A 19864-nucleotide genomic window follows, 5' to 3' on the forward strand; every position below is an offset into this window, starting at 1 on the left:
TCTGGTTGCAGTGAGTAGAGGCTGCGCTCGGCGGCCGTGCACGGGCTTCTCGCTGGAGCGGCTTCTCTTGTTGCAGAGCACGGGCTCTGGTGCTTGCAGTTTTCAGTAGTTGCAGCACACAGGCTCAGCAGTTGCGGCTCGCCAGCTCTAGTGTGCTTAGTCGAGCAGTTGTTTCCGACTCTTTGAGACCCCAAGTAGCCTTCCAGGCTCTTCTGTCCATGAGGATTCTCCAGACAAGAATACTGGATTGGGTTGCCATGCCCTCCTCTAAGGGATCTTCTCAACCCAGGGATCGAACCCAGGTCTCCCACCGTGCAGGCAGATTCCTTATCATCTGAGCCACCAGGGCTCCAGAGCACAGGCTTAACAGTTGTGGTGCATGGGCCTAGATTCTCAGGCATCCTGTGGGATCTTCCTGGATCAGAGCTCGAACTCGTGTCTCCTGCACTGGCAGGCAGATTTACCACTGAACCACCAGGGAAGCTCCCCAGACACATTTTGAAGCTTCTAGTTGAGCTCACCAGAGACTGATGGGGAATAAAAGTATTTTTTAGATGCTAGAAAAATATATATATGCTTTGAATTATAAATGTACAAAGTTTTTTTTTTAATTTTCAAGAGGAAATTAAAAGGATATGAACAGATCAGATAAGACTCCAATTTCTCCATTCAAATAGGAAAAACAACAAGAGGAGCAGGTCAGATTCCAGTATGAGAAACATCTGTGAGCTTTTATAATCTGCTCAGAATTGGATTCAAATGCGTCTGATCCCTGATTCAGAGCAGTAGGCCTGTCACAGAGTCGGAACAAAGCCAGGCTGTTTGGTTACCCTGGAAAAGGGTCTTTTGATTACAGCAGTTTTAGAGGGTTTGGGGGTGGGGTTTTTTTTTGCCATCTTTGATCATTTGTTATTTTACATGTGTTTTGCTAGAGCTCCAAACATTAATATGCCTTCTTTAAAAGATGGTTAGCTCAGTCATTTACCTAGAGATTTCTGCTGCCAGGGTGGAGGTTTTAGGTGGTCTAATGATTTTTGCCAATTTGACCTAATGCTGTTGAGTTAAAAATGATTTCAAATTCTATAGGACTGGTCTTCCCAGGTGGTGCAGAGGTAAAGAACCCGCCTGCCAATGCAGGAGACTCAGGAGATGCAGGTTCAATCCCTGGGTCAGGAAGACGCCCTGGAATAGGAAATAATCGCTCCAGTACTCTTGCCTGGAAAATCCCATGAACAGAGGAGCCTGGCAGGCTACAGTCCATGGGGTCTCAAAGAGTTGGGCACGACTGAACACAGCACCACTGTTCCAAAGAGTTGCATTTAGGTTAACTTATTTATCAGTAACATCCTTTTTTTACCCAAATTGCCACCAAGGTGACCCTCTGTCTTGCACTGATTCTAAGTGTGGCCTTATCTTTTAGGAAGATTTGGCATGGTATTACCTGTAGGGTAGAGTCATTGGAGGTTGTCAGGGGTGAAGGAAGCTGAGTGGTGGCTGATGCTGCTGGTGATGTAGATGTTATTGTTATTTTCAAGAATAATTGCTTTGGACCCTGGCAAATTCTGGTTCCTTGCATGAAAACAGTGGGCATCCACCAGGGCACTCATCCCTCAGATCACCAGCCCTTCCCAGTGCTCTCCCTGGGGAGGCAGCAGCTACTCACCAGCCCTTCTAGATGGGCCAGCTGGAGCCATGCTGCTGCTGCACCCAGGAGCCTGCTCTGAGCACTGAGGCCATACTTTTCAGGTCCCATCCTCCACCAACTCTCATTCACTCAGGCCTGGCTGGGAGCCCATCTGCTGCCCTCCTGCCTCAGTGGACTCCCCTACACTGACCCCCAGTCCATCCTCACTCCCCCTGACAGATACCAGGCATATTAATCACTTCCCCCACTCCCAGAGGCTTCCCAGGTATCGCTAGTGGTAAAGAACTTGCCTGCCAATGCAGGAGACCCAGGTTCAATCCCTGGGTCAGGAAGATCCCCTGGAGTAGGAAATGGCAACCCACTCCAGTATTCTTGCCTGGAAAATTCCACGGGCAGAGGAGCCTGGTGGGCTGCAGTCCATGGGGTCGCAAAGAATCGGACACAACTGAGCGCACACCCACCCCCATGCCTTCTCGCTTCCTCAAGCCAGCACCCTTACTTAGTTCTCCTTCAAAATCCTTTTATAGGACAAAAGTTCTCCCCGTGAAGAAGCCAAGGGTCCAGCTTATTGGCTTTCCCAGGGCCATTTATTTATTTAAAAATTCTTTTAACTTTTTATTTTGTACTGGGATAGGCTCCCCAGGTGGCACAGTGGTAAAGAATCAGCCTGCCAGTGCAGGAGACACAGGAGATGCAGGTTCCATCCCTGAGTCAGGAAGATCCCCTGGAGGAGGAAATGGCAACCCACTCCAGTATTCTCGCCTGGAAAATCCCATGGACAAGGGGAGCCTGGTGGGCTACAGCCCATGAAGTCACAGAGAGCTTAGCAAGTATGCACACATAGCCAATTGACGATGCTGTGATAGTTTCAGGAAAACGGCGAGTGACTCAGCCATATGCATACATGTGTCCATTCTCCCCCCGACTCCCCTCCCATCCAGGCTGCCACACAACACTGAGCAGAGTCCCATGTGCTGTGCAATAAGTAGGTCCTTGTTGGTTATCCATTTTAGTTATATCAGTGCATACATGACCATCCCAAACTCCCTAACTACCCCTTCCCCCTGATCCTTCCCCGCTCCTGGGGTCATTTAATGAGCGCGGATTCCATTTGTGGTGTAGATTTCTATTCTTCCTTCCTTGCCCAGCACAACCACCCCAGGCCCTCGCCTCCTCTGTGGACCAGTGTGAACTTTCCATCCGATCTGGCCACCGCCTTCTCTTCCTCTTTTCACTCAGCCTCCTTGAGGGGGCAGGTGCAGACCGGCTTCAGCCAACATGCTCAAATGCTGTGTTGAGGCTAGTTCTGAGGCCGTATCTGGGCTCGGCCAACCAAGCACCACGGTCGAGGGAAGAAGAGAACAGCAGCGTGTGGCAGGAGCCTCCTGATCCTCGCTGTCCCATTTTGTTCCTTCCCCAGTGAGAGCTGATCTGACTTCCTCTTGACCCTTCTGCCCATCCAGTCCTGCTCCTCCAGCCCTTTCTCCCTGGTCTCTGCACCTGCTCACCTTGTCCCCTCAGCCCATTCTGGCCTCGCCAGGCCACCAAACCCCCAACAGGTCCCCTCACACATGACCTTCACCCCTGCTGGGAATTAATGCCCCACCCAAGACCCGCAGGGTCCCAGCACCCCGGCCCAAACGTCGGGTTTTTTCATGATGCCCACTTCATGGCTGTGCATTGCCTCAGCACTAAGGCAGGACTCGGAATGAGGAGGCCGTGGGATCCTTACATGGCTCCATCGGTTCTATGAGGGGCCAGAGAATACATTATTTTTAAGCAAAGGACTCAGCCCCACAGAGCCAAAAGGAAATAGCTCCCAAGAAAAAAAAAAAAAAGAAAAGCCAAGAATGTGATTTAGAATCTTGTATGATTTTGGCCTGAGGAAAGTTATTCTCATTTCCTTCCCCATCCACCAAGGCTGGGATATCAAAATCGCACGTCCTGTCAGTGGACCCTGAGGGAAAATGCCAGCCCTGTTTGAAATGGATGAAGAGGTAGAGAAACAGTGGTTTGTCCCAGGAAGCTTCAGGTGCACGCACATGGCTGCCCTCCTCCTCCCAGCTCCCAGCTCTTTCAGTTGAGATACATTTTGAGGGAGTGGATGGCGTCGGGGGCCATAGGAGTTGCTCTGAAAGTCTGCAGTGTGGCCTAAGCAGAGGGAGCAGGGGAGGCGGGAAGGGTGGCTGAACCAAGAAGACCTGAGAAGGTCTCCCAAGAGCCCAGCTCAGTTCTTCCTCCCTCCTGCCAGGGGGCTTTGGCACCTGTCCCCTACCGCCACCCACCCGGGAAAGCTCATGATCCTGGAGAGCTGCCTACCCCTGGGCGCCGTCTTGGAACACCATTGACTCTCAGGGGGTTCTCCATGTGCGGCCCAGCTCTTACGTGTGGTTCCACTCAACCATTATTCTATACACCCAAGTGTGGTCTCCTAAGCGTTATTATAAGCCCAGTCAGCAGAGAGCACAGACAAGCAGGCCTGTTATCCACTGAAGAGCAGCTCAGAGAAGGCTGAAATCCTAGTTCCAGTCACAGTTCTGGGTGGAGACTGTCCAGTGAGTGAGTGAGTGAAAGTCGCTCAGTCGTGTCCGACTCTTTGCAGCCCCATGGACTGTACAGTCCATGGCATTCTTCAGGCCAGGATACTGGAGTGGGTAGCCTTTCCCTTCTACAGGGGATCTTCCCAACCCAGGGATCGAACCAGGGTCTCCTGCGTTGCAGATGGATTCTTTACTAACTGAGCTATCAGAGAAGCCCAGAGACTGTCCAGTGTGGACTGTAAATAAAGCCACCCATGGGTTCCGTACCAGAAACAGAGTCCTTGTTTGGGTCAAAAGAGAGTTATCTGGAAGTCAAAGCTGTGCCCCCGTGCCCTGGGTTTGAGGAAACCTGCAGGGAGGATTCTTTTTATTTTTAAATCCAAGTATGGTTGATTTAAAATGCTGTGTTAATTTCTACTCTTACAGCAAAGTGATTCGGTTACACATGTATATGCATTCTTCCTTCCTATTCTTTTCCATTATGGTTTCTCGCAGGATCTTGAATATAGTTCCCTATGCTGTATAGTAGGACCTTGGTGTTTACCCATCCTATGTATAACAGCTTACATCTGCTAATCCCAAGTCCCAGTCCACCCCTCCCTGATCCCTCCCCCACTTGTCAACCGCAAGTCTGTAGTCTATGTCTAGGAGCCTGTCTCTGTTTCATAGAACAGTTCATTTCTGTCCTATTTTAGATTCCACATGTCGAATGATATCATATGGTGTTTCTTTTTCTGACTTACTTCACTCTGTGTGATAGGCCCTAGGTCCATGCGCATCTCTGCAAATGGCCCGATTTCGTCCCTTTCTGTGGCCGAGTAGCATCCGTTGCATGCGTATGCCACATCTTTACCCATTCATCTGTCGGTGGACACTGAGGCTGTTTCTGTGTCTTGGCTATTGCAGATGATGTTTCTACGAACAAAGCGGTGAATGTATCTTTTTGAGTTACAGTTTTGTCTGGATATATGCCCGGGAGTGGGGTTGCTGAATCATCTGGCAACTCTATTTTTAGCTTTTTGAGGAACCTCCATGCTGTTTTCCATTGTGGTTGCACCAATTTGCATTCCCACCAACAGTGTCGGAGGGTTCCCTTTTCTCCACACTCTCTCCAGCATCTGTCATTCGTAGACTTTTTGATGATGGCCATTCTGACCAGCGTGAGGTAATATCACGCTGTAGTTTTGATTTGCATTTCTCTAATAATTGGTGATGTTGAGCTTTTCATGTGCCTGTTAGAGAAATGTCTGTTTAGGTAGGGAAGATTATTTAAGATAAAACTGAGAGCATTGCAAAGGTGCTGGAGAGATTCTTTTTTCTTTTTTTAATGAGCTGAAAGGAGCCTGGGTTAAGGGGGCAGTGAATTCAGACTGTCACAGTGTTGCTGTGACAGTGATGTGAACCCCTTTGAGCTGGAGAAGGAGGGGTGCATGTCATTTGAAGTACAGAACAGGCCTGTCCCCAGACCCTTGGGAGGGACCCTCAGCAGTGTCATCAGGGTCTCCTCCCATCGTTCCCTGTGATCTGGGGGTGACCCAGGCGGCCTGGTCCTTGCTGGGTGGTATTAGGGAGGTTCTGCCCTTGTGGGAGAGCAGGGATTCAGGCCTGAAGGATCCAGGGGCAGCTCAGAGAGCCCCACCTCTGGGGCTGCCAGATTTGGCAAATAAAAACACAGGACAACCAGCTAAAGTTGAATTTCAAACAGACATGAATAGTTTTCCAGTGTGCCTCTGGGCCACTGTGCATCAGTGCCAAGCAGGGGGCCCAGGAGACAATTTCAGGTTTTGTTGGCTTTTCCCAAGAGGTGGGGGCGGGGGTGGGGAGGGGGCAGGCCACAGGGCCAAGGGTCCGACCTTCCCTGCGTGTGTGTGTTCCAACCAGAGCATGCCCACTGCACCCTCAGGTTACAAGTACCCGAAGTGGTCGTCTTGAAAGGTCCCAACCTGCACAAGTAAACAAGTCCCCATCCATAGGCGCCGGGGAGCTGTGAGGGACTGGCCCCCAGGCTGTGTGCTTTTCTTAGCTCCAGGGCCCAGCCCAGTAAAGAGCATCTTCAAAGAGCTTCCAGAGCAGAGGTCAACTGAGCTCTCTCTCCTGACTCCTCCCAGCCACCACCGACGCCAAGCTGGGAGAGTGGTCGCCAGCAGGACGTCAGGGAGAGCCTCGTCTGCCCCCAGCAGGGGCCCCAAGCCAGCCTCGAGATGGGCCCCGGACCCCGGAAAGTGGAGACACCACCAGGTAGGGGTGGAGCAGTGTCCCGGGAGGGCTCTTCTGAGGCCCAACCTCTGACGGTGGAGGCAAAGGAGCCTTCCGCTGAGGCCTCAAGTGCGGTTCTGAGACCCTCAGGGGAGTGTGGTCAGCTTGCCCGACAACCTCAGAGCCCAAGGGGAGGGACCTGCCCTCCTGAGAATCACCAGTCGTCAGGCCGGAAGGAGAGAAAAAGTTACAAACACACCCAAGGGACTCGTTTTAAGAACTGCTGGGTAAAGACTTTTGGGAGGGTGAGTGAAGAGAAGTAATTTGAGGTCAGTGGCCTCTCTTAGCAGTTCGCTTTTGGAGAGGGGGCTGCAGAGGGGAGAAAGGTGAGGCCTGAAGTCAGTAAAAGGGTTTGGCTCAGATGTCAGCTTCCTGAAACAGAAACTGGACCCCCAGGAAGAAAAAAAAAAAGATGTTTTCTGTTCCTCTGTGTCAAATGAGCACAAACCGGCAATCAATGGGTGAGGAGGGATTCTTTAGAATCTCGAAAGGACTTTTTTTTTTTTTTTTAATGATCTCACAGGCCCCTTCTTTCAGATCTGAGGGAACCTACTTGGGGGAGGGGCCTGGCCCTGGACTCAGACCCAACCTGTCTTCTGACTGCCGCCCACCGCTTCCTCCGGCCTGGCCCCACAGCGCCCTGCAGGCTGAGTTTCAAGACAGAGGAGCCTCGCTCCTGCACTAAAACACTGCTCTATAGAGTCATGCTGAGCATCATGACGACACCCTTGGAGTCTCTGAGTAGAGGAATTTTGCATGGTGACCGGTCAGGCCATCCGTGCCCCACTTTCCCCATAGAACAGGGAGGGACGTCCGTTATTGTGTCTGCAGTGAGCAGGCCCCCGCCTCCGCTGTGGTCACAGCTGACTTGCAGCTCCTCCAGCAGCGGGCCCTTGCGGAGCTGGGTGAGGCTGTGGGAGGCCTGCATTCTAGGCCCCTTGAGGCCTGAAACCACCCACCCCCCTGCAGATGTGGCCCCCATCACAGTGCAGGAGATTCCAAGAAACCAGCCCACCGGTCCTCCCCTGTGGGGACCTTCCTGCCTTCTTGCAATCTCCCACTGATGGAAACGCCACAGAAACAGAGATTCCTGCCGAGTTCTAGAAGCTGCTGGACACCTTGGAGGGGTCAGGGCCCCCCGAGGACAGGCAGAAGGCCCAGCAGTGCCATACCCACTGGCGAGAAAGTCAGGGAGAGGCGGGGCGGGGAGACTCTCAGAGCCTACACCTCTGTGAGCACGCAGCTACCTTGCACCTTCCTTTCCTGCTTCAAGGGCAGAAGGGTGGCAGGGCTGTGTAGGGATGAGCCACAAGGACCTTGGGATCTGGTTGGGGAGGGGGCAGTCCTGGGTGTGTCTACAGGGCAGAGGGTGTCAAAGATGGTGAGCCGGAGTTCTGCTGTGTGGTCACGTGCTCCATGACTGTCTCCCACGGTCCTCAAACACAGGGGCCATGGGTAGGGTGTTTGTCCCCCATGTTCCTGGCACAGAGCAGGAGCTTGAAATACACATTGGATGAATCCCTAGGAGAAAAGAAGAGAGCATAGCTCTCTGTCTGACTTGACAGCTCCACTCTCTCAGTCTGTAAAGGAGGGCACCCCCCCGGCCCCAGAAGTTGAGTTGGCTGGGTTGTGCCCTTGCTTGTGGGGAGAAGGAAGGCCCTGGAGCCCTGGATGTGGGTCGTTGGTAGACAAAATGATAGCCCGCATTGCCTAGCCCTGATTTTGAGGTGGCATAAAGATAATTGCAGCTCCAGTGGCTTCCAGCAACTGGTCTTGCTGTGAAATTGGCTTCTTGGAAGCCAGGAGTGAAAAGGTTCAGACTCCACCAGCGCACAGCCTCCCCACAGCCCACGTCTTCCTTCTCCTTTTTCTCTCCGCCTCTTACAGTCCTTAGCTTTGAATAAATGTTAACCAGACTATGAAAATGCATTTTCAAAGAAAACAAGCATTTATCCCAAGGAGAACCAAGGCACTTTCCCTGGGAAATCTGTCAGTCCCGACCTGGAGGGGCTGACCCCCGACCTTGGAATGTACAGGGTTGGTTTCCAGCTGTCACCTCCGGGAAGGTGAGGGGCCAGGCTGCCCAGACGTCACGTGGCCTTGCCCGCCCACTGGCCGCCCGCCATCTGCTGGGGCCCTGCTTTGCACGGCGTTGGCATGCACACGGAGATGCCGAGGAACCCAGCCAGAACAGGAGGGTGTTTGTCTGGACATTCCCTCCGTGTGGCCAAGGGCAGGTGAGGGAGTAGGCTCCTCCAGTCAGAGCTCTCACTGCCCCGCAGACGTCCACCAGTGCCAGCCTGAGATGGGAAGCAAACTGTCAAAATTCTGTCCAGCCACAAGTATTGTGGCTGTTAAAAAAATAAGGAAGAATGAGATTTTACGTATGTCTGTGGTTGTTTAGTGGTTAAGTTGTGTCCGACTGTTTGCAACCCCAGGGGCTGTAACCCTCCAGGTTCCTCTGTCCATGGCATTTTCCAGGCAAGAAACTGGAGCAGGTTGCCATTTCCTTCTCCAGGGGATTTTCCCAACCTGGGTATCAAACTCGAATCTCCTGCATTGCAGTCACATTCTTGACCACTGACCCACCAGGGAAGCCCTTACATATACATCCCATATATGCTTTTCCCTCCTCACATTTGTTCCCAAAGGATATATGACAGTATTGAGCTAAAAGAAACTACAGAACCAAGAGGTCAGGGAAATTGGGGTAGCCTGAGTATTTATACAGACATGTGTGCACCTTCACCAAATATCCGTGCGTGAAGTTTGCCTTCATCCAGCATGCTCCCTCCCCAGCCGCCACACTCTCCCCAGCCCCCATTCTCCTCCCTGGATTTTGTTGCAGTCCAGATGAAATTCCACAGCAATGACCAAATTAGGAACCAGTTAGGAACTTTGATGAGCAGAGTCCACTTAGGCAAGCCCTGAGCGCTTTGATTCATATCTTAATACAGACAGTATCTCCCTCCGAAGAAATGAAGGGACACGGGGATGTTCTGCCGTGGGAATCTCAGCTCTGGGATTATGACTCAACAGCATTCCAAACACAAGTAAAGATTAAATATCTCCAGAACCTTTTTATTGTGACTCCCTTCCAACACAATGTTCCTATTGACAAGCAGAGATCATAGAAGCCAGCCAGGCTTCTCTGATACATAACTGCCTACCTTGCAGGGCACCTCCCAATTTACCAATATATCTATCGACCTTCACCTTTTTCTAGGACCCAGCACCGTGTGTTCCTGCAGCCAGTCACATCTTCCTGAGTCGGAGGCGACTGCTATCCATGTGCGCTTCCCATGTGCTCTTTCTGCTCTGCCCTAATCTGGCTGCATCCCCGGCCAGACCATCGCCATTTCCTGGCTCCGGCTCCTGGCTGCCTAGACTAATAAGCTCACACCATTCAGGGGCTTGAGGGGGCTGGGGGGCCTCTCAGGGGCCAAGCTGACCCTTCCCGACAGCCACCCCTCCCTGCCTCCCACAGTGTCCTCTCCAGGGGGCCCTAAACTCACCACCCCCCAGAGTTCAGCGGCAGTGACCAGCACCCTCAGTCAACACAGCCGCCTCCTGCAGCCGCCCAGGTGGGGACCCCATGGAGGGGAGGGGTCTGCCAAGCTGAAGGGGTGGTTCCCTGGTGTCTGCCAAGGGCCACTTTCCCCAGTGCCAGAGGGAGGTGCCAGCCAGAGGGAGGCTGTGTCTGAGATGTTCTTTCAAAGCAACAACATGACCCCAGTCAAACAAAGGTCATGTCCCAGGGCCAAGAGGAGGCCCGCTCTTAGGTCTATTAGTCAGGATTCTCCAGAGAAACAGAGCCAACAGGAAGTGTGTGTGGAAAGAAATTTAATTAAGGAATCAGCTCACGTGGCTGTAGAGGCAAGTCCAGAACCCAAGAGCCAGTGGATGGGGCACACTCGCTTTCTGGAGGGCAGTCTGCTTTACTCAGCGTCCACGCTGTGGAATGTCTGCCTTGTCCAGAGACACCTGCACAGAAATATGCAGACGATGTTTGATCAGATACCTGGGCCCCTCAGCCCCACGACACTGCCACGTAAAATTAACCTGCGTGTAGGCTTTTCACATGCATCACCATGTGGCTCTCCAAAAGGATGGGGCCCTCTCCTGGGTGCCCTGGGTGGGGAGGTTAGTAGATCCCCAGCCCTGCTGCCCTGACTGTTCTCTCCCTTCACTTCTTTTCTTCATTGCCTTATGTATTTATTCAGCCGTGCTACGTCCTCGTTGCAGCACGTGGGATCTTTTATTGCAGTGCACGCTTCTCCATTCGTGGCCCACTGGCTTAGCTGCCCTGCAACATGTGGAATCTTCCTGGACCAGGGATCGAACCCGTGTTCCCTGCATTGGCAGGCAAATTCTTAACCACTGGACCTCCCAGGAAAATCCCCTCCCTTCACTTCTTGCCAACTCACCTCAGCTATCCCTGAGACTCGACAGCTTGACCTTGCTACCCATTGGCTCTAAGGCCCTGCGGGGTAAAGTGGGCCAAGCCGTCCTAAATCTGCACAGCTAGCTCCTCCAAATCTGGCCCCCTTGTGTGAGGGGACATCCCCAGCTAACCCAAGGCTGACTCTCTGCCATTACCACTGCCAGGAACAGCCCCAGGGCTCACCTGAGGAGTTTCTACCAGAGTCTCTCAATTGTTCCTTCTTAAAGTTGGCTTAAAGCTCAACATTCAGAAATTAAGATCATGGCATCCAGTCCCATCACTTCATGGCCGATAGATGGGGAAACAGTGGAAACAGTGGCTGATTTTATTTTTCTGGGCTCCAAAATCACTGCAGATGGTGATTGCAGCCATGAAATTAAAAGACGCTTACTCCTTGGAAGAAAAGTTATGACCAAACTAGACAGCATATTGAAAAGCAGAGACATTACTTTGTCAACCAAGGTCCGTCTAGTCAAGGCCATGGTTTTTCCAGTGGTCATGTATGGATGTGAGAGCTGGACTATAAATAAAGCTGAGCGCCAAAGAATTGATGCTTTTGAACTGCAGTGTTGGAGAAGACTCTTGAGAGTCCCTTGGACTGCAAGGAGATCCAACCAGTCCATCCTAAAGGAAATCAGTCCTGAATATTCATTGGAAGGACTGATGCTGAAGCTGAAACTCCAATACTTTGGCCACCTGATGCGAAGAACTGACTCATTTGAAAAGACCCTGATGCTGGGAAAGATTGAGGGCAGGAGGAGAAGGGGACGACAGAGGATGAGATGGTTGGATGGCGTCACTGACTCAATGGACATGGGTTTGGGGGAACTTCGGGAGTTTGTGATGGACAGGGAGGCCTGGCGTGCTGCAGTGCATGGGGTCGCAAAGAGCTGGACATGACTGAGTGACTGAACTGAACTGAAAGTGTAATGGGGCTGCATTTTAAAACAATCAAGATTTTATGTTATGTATATTTTACCACCATAGGAATGACAACAAATATCAATATTAGGGAGTTCCCTGGAGGTCTAGTGGTTAGGATTCTGGGCTTTCACTGCTGTAGTCTGGATTCAGTTCCTGGAGAGAGAACTAAGATCCTGCAAGCCATGCAGCACAGACAAAAACAAACAAATAAAAGAATATATATCTCAAAATTAGAAAAGCTGCATTGTGTGTGTCAGACAAATGTCAGCAACGCGTGCCTGTTTTCACACACTTGCAGTCAGATTTACGTGCTGCTCGGTATCACTCCCTTGGGCTTCCCTTGTGGCTCAGCTGGTAAAGAATCCTACAGTTCAGGAGACCTGGGTTCAATCCCTGGGGTGGGAAGATCCCCTGGAGAAGGGAAAGGCTGCCCACTCCAGTATTCTGGCCTGGAGAACCATGGTCACAGAGTCGGACACAACTGAGCCACTTTCACTTTCACTTTCTGCATCGCTCCACGGGCTTCCAAGGCGGCTGCATGGTAAAGAATCCGCCTGCCAAGGCCGAAGATGTGGGTTAGATCCCTGGGTCGGGAAGATCCCATGGAGGAAGAAACAGCAACCCACTCCAGTGTTCTTGCCTGGTATATTCCATGGACAGAGGAGCCTGGTGGACTGCGTTCCATGGGTTCACAAAGAGACAGGACTTAGCAACTGAGCACGCTGTGTTGCTCTGGGATTTTTGGTGTGTGTGTTTGTGTTTACTTTGTTTTTAATTTATTTTTAATTGCAGGATAATTGCTTTACATTGGTATGTTAGTCTCTGCTGTACAATAGTGTGAATCAGCTCTAAGTATACATGTGTCCCCTCCCGCTTGAACCTCCCTCCCACCACCCCATCTCACCCCTTGTCACAGAGCACCAAGTTGAGCTCCCTGTGTTATACAGCAGCTTTTTTCCTCTATTCTGAGCCTCTCTACACTCTCTCTCATGTGCCTGAGTAGCCCCCACAGTTATTTGAGATGATTGCATACTCTTTCATGTGATCAGTATACGCTAACTTTTTAGATTTCTTTCATTCACTGATAATGCACATGGGTGTGTGCTCAGGGTCGGGAAGATCCCCTGGAGGAAGAATGGCAACCCACTCTAGTATTCTTGCTTGGAGAATCCCATGGACAGAGGAGCCTGGCAGGCTACAGTCCATGGGGTTGCAAAGAGTCAGACACAACTGAAGCAGCTTAGCACATGTGTGCTCAGAACTGTGCTGGACAGTGGATATCAAAGTGGACTAGACCAAATTGCTGCTCTGAGGCAGTTCACCTGGAAGGACAATGTTATACATGACATGAAAATAAATTTGCTTTTTAAAGAAAAAAAAAAAAAAAGTTAAAAAATGGTAAGAGGGCTAAATCTCTTCTATCCTTTTCAACCAGGTATGAAAGATTTCTTGTCTAAAGTACAGGCAGTTTTTTACGTGTCTTTTCCTAAATTTGAATTTGGGGACTTTTCAAATATTTAAGTTTTATTTTCCTGAGTATTAAAGTAATAGATTCTCAATGTAAAAAAAAAAAAAAAAAAAAGGGAAGCATAATGAAATGAATCAACAAATTATGCAGTTGCCTCCCGAGTCTCACTCCCCAGAGCCATCGTCCCCGTTCATGGGGCGCTTTACCACAGCTGGGCCCAGGGATATCATCTGAACCTTCAGAGCTGTGCTACAGAAGCCATTTCACAGGTGGGGAAACTGAGGCTCCCGAGATGTCAGCAGATTGCTCACTCTCCCTCACCCGCTAGAAAGCAACAGAGCAAGACTGAGTCCAGGCCATTCCAGGGCCCTCACCCTCCTCCCTGCCACCAGATCCTTCACTTGCCCCAGTCCTCAGTTTCAGCCCCCAGCATGGTATACACACACACACACACACACACACACACACACACTGCCCACTAGGAGCCCTGCAGCCAGTCAGCATCTCTCTGTCCTGGGGGTGCAGGGGGAGAGCCCCCCCTTACTAGCCAAGCTCACAGTGTCTGCTGCGCACTCACACTTGCAGCCTGCAGACCGAGATACCCACCTACTGAAGGAAGGTCAGACTAGGAGCCCCTGCTGCCTGCCGGGAGCTGAGGCGGCGCTTACATCAGCTCAGTCAGTGGTGACCACAGCCCTGGGTGACAGCCCCTGGGACTCCAGTCTTCAGAGTTAGGTGTCAGAAAAACGGGCACATAGCAAAGTTCCCAGCAGTTGAGCAAACTCTGGGAGATGGTGGAGGACAGAGGAGCCTGGTGTGCTACCATCCATGGGGTCACAGAGTCCGACACGACTGAGCAACAGAACAATAGCAACAGAAGTCGAGATGGGAATAAAAGTTGAGCCTGTTTATACCTCAGTGACAGCCAGGGAGCTAAGGGCTGGGTGGGGAATCACGTCTCCAGCCCCAGCTGCAGTGGCTGCGGGCGCTGGTAGGAAGGAGGGAACAGGCTCTAAGATGTGGCCTCTTGTCTCTGTGAAGCCGACCCACTGGGCTGGGGTCCTGAGGGCGTCTGGAGAATGGCTGTCTATAAGATCCCACCAGGTTCACTGCCTGCTTGTTATGTGTATAAATTTGGGAAACTTGACCAACTTGAAGCCTCAGTTTTGACATCTGAAAAGTAAGGTAGTGATGCTTGCTTCGCAGGGTTGTTTGGGGGCTCAATGTCATCTTCTCACTGTGGCCTTCCCTGGTCACCCCATCTAAAGTCAGCTTCCAATTGATGCTGTAATAAACTTCCAATTGCACAAATTTAGTCACTAAATAAGCACGAATTTATTATTTTCCAGTTCTGTAGGTTAGAAGTCCCACATGGGTCTTCATGGGCTGGAATCAAGATGTCCACAGGACAGGTTACACCCTGGAAGTCTAGGGAAGAATCTCTTTTCTCTTCCTTCTGGCTTCAAGAAGCCTCCTGCCCTCCTGGGCTTGTGGCCCCTTCCTGCGGGTGTATGCAAAGTCGCTTCAGTTGTGTCTGACTCTGTGACCCTATGGACTGCAGACCACCAGGCTCCTTTGTCTAATGGGACTCTCCAGGCAAGAATAATGGAGTGGGTTGCCATGCCCTCCTCCAGGGGATCTTCCCAAACCAGGGATCAAACCAGCGTCTTTTACGGCTCCTGTATTGGCAGGCGGGTTCTTGACCACTAGCACCACCTGAAAAGCCCTGTGGCCCCTTCCTCCATCCTCAAAGCCAGTGGCATTACATCTGTGTCTTTTTTCCCACAGCTGAGCCTATTTCGCTTTCTTCCTCTGCCTCTCTCCCCATCTTAAGGATGCTTGTGATAACAGATATCCCAGTAATCTAGGATAACCCCACACCTGCAGCCTTGATTTCTTGTTGTCATGTAGGGTTCTAGGGACTGGGACACGGAACTAACTGGAGCCAGACACACCTTTCCTGGCCACTGGGTCCAACACTGTAATACTCTCAGGTTCCCTATTCTGCTCCCTTGCTTCATCTCCTCTCTCATCATCTCCCTCCTCCCCCAAAGTGTGAGCTCCACGGGCAGGGATTTATGCTTCCAGGTGCCCTGCTCTACCCCACTCCACCCCCCGGTGCCCAAGATGGTGCCTGCCTGGCATCTCTTACAGCCAGAAAGGGGAGTCCTTCCTTCCTCCTCCTGTGACTTTAGGTTGGATGTTTTGTTTTAGGGGATTCACATCAAGCTTTGCCTGCAAGCCCCAGGCCCCCCGCACCCCAGAGATGCTGGAGATGAACCCACCCAAGGTCAAGGCGTCGGCTCTGGGCCCTCAGTTCTCCTCGTGTGGCCCCCAGCAGGCCGGCCGGCCCAGCTCCATGACGCCTTCCACAAGGAGTCTGCAGAGTAAGTCACCCTGCACGGGAGGGCACTGGGCTTCCCCTTCTGATTCGTGCTCCTTCCGCGCCCACCAGACCAAGGGGAAAGGCCCACCTTCCCTCCCCACAAGACCAGGGCTCTAGCTGCCCGCTTCCTCTGCCCCAGGGACCAGTTCTTCACTCATCTTTCTGTTTAAGAAATTGCCCTTGGCCTCAGCGGGTCATGGGCTTCCCTGGTGGCTCAGCTGGTAAACAATCCGCCTACAATGCAGGAGACCTGGGTTCGATCCCTGGTTGGGAAGATTCCCCTGGAGAAGGGAAAGGCTACCCACTCCAGTATTCTGGCCTGGAGAACTCCATGGACGGTATCACTTCAGCGGCTCACGCACAAGCTGGGGGAGTGAGACCCTTCCAGACAGTCGCTTGGGGATAAGATCCCCCTGCCTGGAGGCTTACGGGTCAGCCTGAAACCAGAATCGACCGTCTGGTGGGAAAAAGAAGCAGGTACTTCCTCACAGGCTGGGTGGAGAGGCCTCCCCCGAGGGCCTGAGGGTGGGGTGGGTCCTGGGGAACCCGCTGTGTCCCTGGGGCCACCCTCCCACTCTTTTACTCCTGATAAAGACCACTTCGCTGTCGCCTCCCAGTCAGCCAGTTGACACCCCCGCCCCTTCCACTCCCCAACCCAAGCCTGGAACTTTCTAATAGGGCTTTACTAAAAATAAGGGCAGGCAAAACCGAACAAAAGGACGTCAAGCGGCAGAAAATCAGTCACACTCAGGATGTGTGAGTCCTGTGACCTGGCCGCCCCCTCCTTCCTGACAGGGCCCTGGGCGCTCTGGCCAACTAGGAGCACTGGGCTGGGACCGTGGTCCGTGGGCCGAGTCTGGGCAGCCCGTGGTGGGTGGGCAGGCCTCCCTCTGCTCTCACCACCTCTCTGCTGAGAAACTCACAGCGGAGCCCCGGCCCCATCTCCCCACCACAGTGCTTCTGCACACGAGCCCAGAGGAAACGCCAGCAAGTACAGGGAGAGAGCAGCCAGGAGCGAGCCAGGCCGGCTTCCCCGGGGCCCTGCCTGGCCGCCAGGCTGGACGCCCCCACTGAAGTAACCACAGTAGCAGCGCCCAGGAGCAGGCAGGCTGCCCGGCTGGCTGGCTGCACAGGGTGGGGAGCAGCACATACCCACCCCCTCGGCCTCCACAAACACAGGAGCTGCTGGCAGCGAGGCTCACCGAGTTCCCACACCGAACTTCCTGTCAGGAAAGTGTGTGGCCACCCCAGTGAGTCAGGCCCCCCTGGCCGCAGAGCAGGTGACCCAGGAGGAAGGCGCTCTGCATTCGGTTTGCACAGCGCCCGTTGAAAGGAGGGCTTGTGCAGGGACAGAGGGGGTCTCTGTGCCCAAGCCCTCCCTGGCACTGGCAGCTTGCCTGGCTTTTCTTCTCCAGGCAGCCCATCTTCCAGAAAGTGAGGATGGGTTCTTCCCCGAGGTCACCATCCCTTTGCCCAGTGACCAGCCTGCTTCCTGCTCTCGGCCAGCTGGCAGCTGCAGATGACAGAAGTGATGCGACGGTTGTCATCACGCCACCAGGTGACTTGAGGAGCTGAGGAGGACAGCCCTCCAGGCGTCTGGGAGCAGGTCCACTGTAGCCCCTGCCCCAGGGTCCTGCCACTGCCCTTCCTGCCCACCCTCCCCGCCGGCACCCAGCTTGGGGCTGGGGGCAGCAGGGCACAGCAGAGCCAAAGCCGGGAGCTCATCCATCTCGGGGAGCCAGCCTCAGCCAGAGGCAGGCCATCGACCTTGGAGGAAACCGGTCCTCTTCACCCAAACCAAGTATGAGGAAACAGAAGAGGGTTAGAATAAAGGAAAGTCCTTCTCAAATCGGCTGCCTGAGCGGCAGACTTGGTATTTTCTTCCTCTTAAAACCTGGTAAGAATATGGGGTGTTCCCCTCTGTGGCTGGAATACAGCTGTTCCAAAGCAGCCCTGTGCTTCTGCACACGTGTTCTAAGGGCTCAGAGCATTGGCCAGTTTAAAGCCATTTCCCTCCCTCCGTCCATTAAGACCACAAGCACAAACTGTGCCCTCAGCAGGGTGACTAGTCCCCGCTGGGGGAGGCCCTTTGCTCCCTCCTTGCCAAGGGTGACATCAGGACCACATCCTTGTGTTGGGACCCATGTGAGGAAAGCAGGAGAGACTCCATCTTGAAGCCTGTCACCCATCTTAAAGACAGGATGTGAGCTGGGCCTGAACCCTGCCCAGGAATGAGGAAACGGTCGCTAGTGAAAACCAGGTCTCCTGGAGACTTCCCTCCCTACAGATGGCAAACAGAGATTGTAGTTGAAGTCAGGCTGCCCCTGTTAGATTAACCTTGGAGACATCCCCCCTTGATGTATAATCATTGTCCCCCCTCCTTTAACCTTAATTGTTTGTTCTCCTAGCATCTACTTGTTGTAAAACTCAATCATATGCAACAGAGAGGTTGCTAACACATAACCCGTCATGTAGTGGGGGGTATAAAACCTGGCCTCTCAGAGACATCAGGGTCCTTGTTGGGAACCGATTCCCCCTTGGACATGCTGGCGTACTAAACTATACTCCACTGTCTTAAGTGTCCTCCAGGGTGTGTTTTGCAACTCTGTATTCCAAAGCACTGGGACAGAGAAAGAACATTCACCTGCAGAGTCAGCACTGTTACCCAAGCCTGTAGCAGAGTCTGACCTCGCCTAAAACAAAAATACTAAAATAAAATGATGAGTATTGAGATGGCACTTGTGACTGTGTCTCTGTGTGAGTTTGTGTGTGTGTGTGTGTGTGTGTGTATGTGTGCTGTCCCCCAGGCAGTCCATCTGCCCTGGCCAGGCCCACTGGGAGTCATCTTGGTGGTCCCCCTGGATGTAAATAAAGGACAACGTAGCATTTTTCAGTATCCTTCCAACTCCTGAGGAGAGCAGGCAGAAGAGGCAAGCAGAAGGACGCTGGAGCAGGTGAGAGGCCCGGTTAGCCCTGTGATGACCGTAGATGCATCCTGAGCTGGGCCCTGCGTTAATTTCACAAGTTCTTGGCAGTGGAGCCAGGGTGGGCACAGTAGAACGCTGTGGTCACGTGACTAGCCCGTCTTGATCCTCTGGAAATATGTGAGTTTTTCTCTGTTCTGGGGGGAAGAAGGCTGGGCAGAACACTGCCCTCCAGCCCTTCCAAACTCCTGGCTTGACCTCTGGAGGGATAAAGAGAAAACGCAAATGCTTCTCTCGGTGTTGTGGATAATGGACCAGCAGGAGAAGCGGAGACTGGGTCCCTGAAATGGAAGCGCTCCTGGAGAAACCCTGAGAAGGCAGAGAGTGTTTGCAGATGAACAACAGAGGAGCATCATGGGAAGATCTCTCCCTTTCTCCCAGCAAATCCACTCCCTTCGGATTCCTCACATGCCGCCGACTGACACAGCCTGGCCCTGCCATGATGAGAGAGCAGCCCCGTCTCCAGAATCCAGAGGGAGTGGGTGACTTGTCCATTACCGCCCACAGTCTGCCCAAAGCCAGGGTGACTTCTGTTTCTCCCTCAGGCCCACAGATGAGCTCGAGTCTGATTTGGAGATGTCTGGCCACTTCAGGTAAAAAAAAAGTGGACAGACTACACTGAGGTCACCAGGTGCTGTCTGGATGGTTCTCTGGGGAGTAAATATGGCCTCTGGGAGAGCCCTCTTGCAGACACACACTTCTGCATCCCAGAGCTGATGGTGCAAAAGAGACTTTAGAAAATACCAACTAGCATAAATATTCCAGCTATGGGTGGGCCTAATGGGGAGCCGGATACAACCACAGTCTAAGGTGGGGGAGGGGTGAGAATCAAATACACAAATAAACTGAAATGTTTTCACAGGTCATCTGGAGACCAAATCCTACAGCTCCTAGGCTTTGCCCATGACACCTACCCAGGGAGGCCATGGAGAGGAGTCTGTGGAACTTTTAAGAAATGGGGACCTTTAGGAAGAGCCCTTCTTTCCCTGGAGGCTGACCCCAGCTCTCTGGTTACCTGCCCCTCTGATTTCTCCTGAGTAGGACTTGATCTTCATTCACAAAAGGATGTAAACATCCAGCAACAGCCTAAATGATGACCCTTGGTGAGAATGTAATAATCAGGTAGAGATTTGAGATCCAGTCAGATAAAAGGGCTCACTCAGTACATTGGAAAGGACTTGGCCCAAATCCAAGGAGCTTGAAAAAAAAAAGCACAA

The 19864-nt window shown here is 52.4% G+C and overlaps 1 protein-coding gene across 4 annotated transcripts in view; it reads left to right on the top strand.

Moving 5' to 3' along the window:
* ARMC9 (armadillo repeat containing 9) overlaps nt 1–18401 on the top strand; it is a 184634-nt gene extending 166233 nt beyond the window's left edge. Inside the window, exons 23-26 of one of the 4 annotated variants that reach the window (XR_006058866.2) lie at nt 6294–6423; nt 15492–15664; nt 15909–16140; nt 17079–17189. Coding sequence is in view for 3 of the 4 variants with exons in the window: in XM_060410505.1 (XP_060266488.1) it covers nt 6209–6423; nt 15492–15664; nt 17079–17238 (548 nt within the window). In the remaining variant the exon portion in view is untranslated. Of the gene's footprint in view, nt 1–6208; nt 6424–9667; nt 13394–15491; nt 15665–15908; nt 16141–17078 lie in introns of those variants that run through there. The other 3 variants (XM_060410505.1, XM_015093598.4, XM_060410506.1) reach the window with 3 other exon arrangements.
* The last annotated feature ends 1463 nt before the right edge of the window (nt 18402–19864 follow it).

The sequence above is a fragment of the Ovis aries genome, chromosome 2 (assembly GCF_016772045.2).
Source record: "Ovis aries strain OAR_USU_Benz2616 breed Rambouillet chromosome 2, ARS-UI_Ramb_v3.0, whole genome shotgun sequence".
NCBI lineage: Eukaryota > Metazoa > Chordata > Mammalia > Artiodactyla > Bovidae > Ovis > Ovis aries.